This window comes from Staurois parvus, unplaced genomic scaffold (assembly GCF_062004578.1).
Source record: "Staurois parvus isolate SC_StPar_1 unplaced genomic scaffold, SC_StPar_1.0 ptg001181l, whole genome shotgun sequence".
Taxonomy (NCBI): domain Eukaryota; kingdom Metazoa; phylum Chordata; class Amphibia; order Anura; family Ranidae; genus Staurois; species Staurois parvus.
Window position 1 is genome coordinate 355,496 of NW_028318977.1, and position 6,184 is coordinate 361,679.

General features: G+C 41.7%; 1 protein-coding gene across 1 annotated transcript; it reads right to left on the reverse strand.

Annotated features, from left to right (window-relative positions):
* Positions 1 to 209: 209 nt before the first annotated feature.
* Positions 210 to 2,229, reverse strand: LOC149438536 (nuclear factor 7, ovary-like). The gene has a single exon (XM_089659667.1). It carries the CDS (start codon positions 2,221 to 2,223, stop codon positions 793 to 795), a length of 1,431 nt encoding a protein of 476 aa, XP_089515793.1. The 5' UTR covers positions 2,224 to 2,229; the 3' UTR covers positions 210 to 792.
* Positions 2,230 to 6,184: the final 3,955 nt, after the last annotated feature.

Genomic DNA, 6,184 nt, shown 5'->3' on the forward strand with positions numbered 1-6,184 from the left:
TATTCTTAGCAGATTGGTTGTGATGCAGGTGGGTGTAAACAGATACGTCCATTTACATGCACCTCCCCATAGAGAACAATGGATGGTTTAAACGGGTCCTCCTGAAAAATGGGCCGGTGGACCCTATTGGTCCGCCAATGTGAAAGGGGCCATAGAGAGATACACAGTAACATTGTTTCTAAACATCAATCAGACGGGAGACAGAGAGATGCAAAGTAATATTGTTTATTAACATCAATCAGATAGGATGTATAACAATTTTAGGGAAAAAAAATTGTATCCTTATTTACTGTAGCAATATTTTTTAGTCTATGGATTGCATTAAAACATAAAATCATTTGTACAATACAATATCCCCCCCCCCCACCAAACAAAAAAAACCTTTGTTTTAATACTGTACTATAATAATGTAATTATGGACTAAATTAACCAGTCCCTAGTAAAAATGTAACATTTGCTCTCCATGGGAGGGGCGTATATAGGGTGGAGAGGTGAAATGGTGAAGGACATTGATTGCCATCATCACTGACATGATGTTCGACCACAAAATTGTATCACCTGTAAGGCTTATGGGTTGGAAGGGAGCAAAAGGGCCAACTGCTCGGCATGGTGTCAGTAGCAACAGCAGTTCCCATTGGGCAGAGCTATATGGGTTAGTTGGCACCAGGGTAGAGGAAAGGTGGTTGCAGCCAATAACTGTGATCAATCAGGGAGAAAGATGGCAAAATATCTGGCAAAATTTTACAATATTTTAAAATAATATCATCAGTGGCAGATTTATCCCATCTCCCTTCAAGATAATGAAATAGATGAATGCCATACACCCAACACAGGATAGAGGGGCTCGGTGAAGTAGGCTGTGAAGGTGTGGAGGTGGCGGATGGGGTCACACATATAGAAGGAGATCTGCCCAGCCTCATAATCCAGATATACCCGGACTCGGCTACCAGGAATATCATCAGGGAGTTCGGTCACAGTATAGTCATGCACAGCTTTATACTTTTTACCCCTCCTGTCCAAACCCCAGGACACGTCATTACATCCAATCAAGGAGTCATCCCCCTCCCTGTCTATACAGTCATAACACATCCCAATAATCCAGTTATTGGATCTCTGGACATCTACTTCCCAATAATGTCGCCCTGAAGAGAAACTCTGATTGCCTAAAACTTGAAAATTATCTGTAAATCTTTCCTCAGTCTCTGGGCGATACTGAAACGCACCTGACCAGGACAGAGTCTTCTTATCATTGGAGATGCATGCAAAATTAGAAGCTATGTCCTCATCCAAAACCATATCTACAGCTTTCTGAAAATAGATCCCCCCAATGACACCAGTGATTATATCTGATAAACCAGTGCGGAGCATATCTGAGACCCAGGACAAATCCAGATCCCCCCCATCATAGAGCAGTTCATCATGTCTCTCTGTGTCCTCCTCATCTCCATCCCCTGTATCATACAAGTCACCTGTGTCCGATTCCTGTAGGATGGTCAATGGATCTGTCATGGCACACAGTTCCTTTAATGGAAGTATCTTCTTGGACAGCTCCTCCATCTTTAATTCCAACTGCTGGATCAAATCGTTGACTGGGCTTAAGATCCACTCTGCTTGCACAGCAATCTCACTCAAAATTCTCTTCTCCAGGTCTTCCAGATGTCTCCTGAGATCTTGGAACAGGGCAGTGACTCTCCTGGTTTCACCATCTGCTTTGCCAGTTTGTTCTCCAGTTAAACTGCAGGAGATGCAGATACAGGCGGTGTCCTCGGTGCAGCAATACTCCAGGATCTTCTTATGGACGGAGCATTTCATCTTCTCCGTGGTGGTGGTGGGGTCACACAAGACATGTACTGGTGACTTACTGTGGACTCTCAGATGGTTTTCACATAGAGAAGCCTCACATAGCAGACAGGACTTCACAGCAGGTACAGAGGTGTGAATACAGTAAGTACAGGAGATGCCGGTCTTCTCTGGATCTGGAGGAGCAGACAGGAAATGCTGAGTTATATTACGCAGAGTTCTATTTCTTTGCAGCGGGGGTCGCTCCTGGAACTCTTCCCTGCACTGAGGGCAGCAATAACCTCCATTCTCCTCCTGTGTATCAAAGACACAGTCAATGCAGACCAGGCAGAAATTGTGCCCACATTTCAACATGATGGGATCCATATAAATGTTCAGGCAGATGGAACAATCCAGCTCAGCTCTCAGATATTCAGATGCCATGGCCAACAGCAAAAAAGACAAATGAACATCAGACTTGGTTGTATTCCAAAACCAGTTTGTCTGGTCAGGCAATTTCCTGCAGAGGGCGGGGCTAAGAAGGTGTTTGTCCAGGTAGCTGAAAAGGTCACAAACAGCTGAAAAAAGTCAACAATCTCCCCCCAAAAACAAATGTAACCACCAGGGGGTGTCTCATCAAATTTAGACTGCTTGGTCAGTTCCTAGTCTGGCTTTGCTCAGTTCCTTGGAAGTTCTGCCTCCCTGTCTGTTCTCCATTCTGTCAATTGGTGGCACTGGTACCTCTGGCATTGGCATGAGGATACAAAGTAGGCTTGGGTTATGAATATTCATATGGGTGGTAATAGGTTTGTGTTCTGGAGGATATATCCCACCTTGGTGAGTGGGACCTTCATCCTTGTTACAATGGTGCTGCTGTTCTGTCTTTTGTTCCCTCTGAATATGAAGAAATCTGTGAAATGTGTTTTTTTTACTGAATTGTTGTTTGCCCGATCATTCACTATAATGTGTTTTTTTTACAGAATTTTTGACCTTTGCTGTAATATCATGTGACAAAAAAATTGGAACTACCACCATTATATTCTCTAGGGCAGGGGTGGACAAACTGCAGCTCTCCAGCTGTTGTGGAACTACATTTCCCATGAGGCATTGCAAAGATTACAAAACTGACAGTTACAGCTATGACTTGGCCCTTTGCCTGCTGTTATCTGGCCCTTGGGGAACTATTTCATTAATTGACAACAAGAATGGGGCATAATCCCCCCCCCCCCACTGACACCAATGAAGGGGCACAATTACTCCAAATGATGCCAATTATAGGGGACAATTTCTCCCAATGACACCAAAAATGGGGCTCAGTGACACCAAAGATAGGACACAATTCTTCCTTATGACACCAAGGATGGGGCACAATTTCTAATAATGACACTAACAATGGGGCCCAATGAGATCAATGATGAGGCACAATTCCTTCCAATGACACCAAGGATTGAACATTGTTCTTTCCCAATGGCCACAGTCTGCCCCCCCCCCCATCCCTTAAAGTCTGAATGACAGTAAACTGGCCCTTTGCTCAGAAAGTTTGGAGATTCCTGCTTCCAGAAAATATATAATATTTTGGATGGGTTTTGTGTCATCTTCAGGCATAAAATTATGTTTTTTTTAAAGGTGTGCAAAAACAAACTGATGAAAAAAAGGGTTAATGCCAGAAAGAATGTTGTGAAACAAAAGGTGTTTGTCTAGAAACAAGATGGTGGGGGATGATGCCAGCCTCTGAGAGTTTGGAAAAGTTGTCACCTGGGATGGTTTTCACAATAGGCCCCCCACACAGGTTTAGATATAAGGAGCACACATGTAAATTGGCTACAAATTTCCCACCACAGGGGACTGGCAGACAATACCACACCTTGGGGTGGATGGGGAACATGTGATTGGAATGGTAATGAGTCTCATGCAAAGACCTAAACAAAAAAATAAACAAACAAAAAAAAAACCCATATCATTATCACATAGCTTAGCTGAGCTCCAGATCTACAAAGAAATAGAAAAAAAAGACAAAAGCTGGTCTTCCTATGCTGCAGGTACCCCACATGGAAGAAAAATATATTTAAAATATATTTTTAAAATATTCTTCCCAAATATATTGACATATATTTGAAATACTACAATTTTGGCCGTATTCAAAATATTTCAAAATATGTTTATATACATACACTCATAAATAAATACATATATATATATATATACATGCACATTTTTTTAAAAATACATTTAATCTACATTTTTGGAATGCATTTACAAATATATGTTAAAATGACTTTTTTTATATGTTAAAAAAGACCTGAAGAATATATTTAAAAATAAATATTTTTCATATATTTGTAATATATTTATTTATATACACACAGTATATATAATTTTTTTTTAAATATATTCTTAAGATCTTTTTTAACATACAAAAACGTAATTTTGACATATATTTTTACTTATATTTGTAGATGAATTCCAAAATTGTAGATTAAATGTATTTTTACAAATATTTTTCATGTATTTTGTAATAAAAACACATTTCAACATATAGTATGTGTATATATACATATATATATATATATATATATATATACACACACACACACACAATGCATGTTGAAATGTGTTTTTATATATTAAAAAATATATGAAAAGTATTTGTAATATCTTCCTTTAAAATATATTCTTCAGATCTTTTTTAACATATAAAAAGGTCATTTTTACATATATTTGTATTTCAACACACTGTGTGTGTGTGTGTGTGTGTGTGTGTATGTGTATGTATATGTATGTGTGTGTATATATATATGTGTATATATATGTGTATATATATATATATATACATACACACACACTGCATGTTGAAATATGTTTTTTAGATGTACAAAACATATGAAAAGTATTTTTTTTTAATTTTTTTTAACTGTATTCTTCAGATTTTTTTTAACATATAAAAAAGTCATTTTAACATATAATTGTAAATGCATTCCAAAAATGTAGATTAAATGTATTTTTAAAAATATTTTTCATATGTTGTGTAATAAAAATGCATTTCAACGTTATTATTATTATACAGGATTTATATAGTGCCAACAGTTTGCTCAGCGCTTTACAATATAACGGGACACAATACAGCAACAATACAGTTCAATACAAGAGGCATAGGAGGGCCCTGATCCTGGGAGCTTACAATCTAAGAGGGAGGGGCTAGTGGTACAAAAGATAGTAACTGTGGGGGATGGACTGGTAGGAGGAATACAAGATTCCATTATTACCTGAGGGCAGGATAGGCTTCCCTAAAGAGATAGGTTTTCAGAGATCGCCTAAAAATGAGCAGAGTAGGCGATAGTCTGATAGATTGGGGTAGAGAGTTCCAGAGGATGGGGGGAGCTCTGGAGAAGTCCTGGAGACGAGCATGGGAGGAGGAGACAAGGAAGCTAGAGAGCAGGAGGTTGTGGAAGGAGCAGAGAGTACAGTTTGGGTGATATTTGGAGACAAGATCGGTGATGTAATTTGGGGCGGAGTTATAAATGGCTTTATATGTTAATGTTTTGAATTTTATCCGTTGGACAATTGGAAGCCAGTGGAGGGATTGGCAGAGAGGGGTGGAGGCCAGTGCAGGGATTGGAAGAGAGGGGAGGAGGAAACTGAGTGGAGGCCAGTGGAGGGGTTGGCAGAGAGGGGTGGAGGACACGGAATGGAGGCCAGTGGAGGGATTGGCAGAGAGGGGTGAAGGATACTGAGTGGAGGCCAGTGGAGGGATTGGCAGAGAGGGGTGGAGGACACTGAGTGGAGGCCAGTGGAGGGATTGGCAGAGAGGGATGCAGGACACTGAATGGAGGCCAGTGGAGGGATTGGCAGAGAGGGGTGGAGGATACTGAGTGGAGTCCAGTGGAGGGATTGGCAGAGAGGGGTGGAGGATACTGAGTGGAGGCCAGTGGAGGGATTGGTAGAGGGGATGGAGGACACTGAATGGAGGCCAATGAAGGGATTGGCAGAGGGGGGTGGAGGACAATGAGTGGAGGCCAGTGGAGGGATTGGCAGAGAGGGGTGGAGGACACTGAGTGGAGGCCAGTGGAGGGATTGGCAGAGAGGGGTGGAGGACACTGAATGGAGGCCAGTGGAGGGATTTGCATAGAGGGATGCAGGACACTGAGTGGAGGCCAGTGGAGGGATGGAGGACACTGAATGGAGGCCAGTGGAGGGACTGGCAGAGAGGGATGGAGGACACTGAATGGAGGCCAGTGAAGGGATTGGCAGAGAGGGGTGGAGGACACGGAATGGAGACTAGTGGAGGGATTGGCAGAGAGGGATGGAGGACACTGAATGGAGGCCAGTGGAGGGATTGGTAGAGGGGATGGAGGACACTGAATGGAGGCCAATGAAGGGATTGGCAGAGGGGGGTGGAGGACAATGA

Bases quoted from the DNA above. Each gene is read 5' to 3' on its own strand.
- LOC149438536 (XM_089659667.1), bottom strand. From the start codon at position 2,223: ATGGCATCTGAATATCTGAGAGCTGAGCTGGATTGTTCCATCTGCCTG.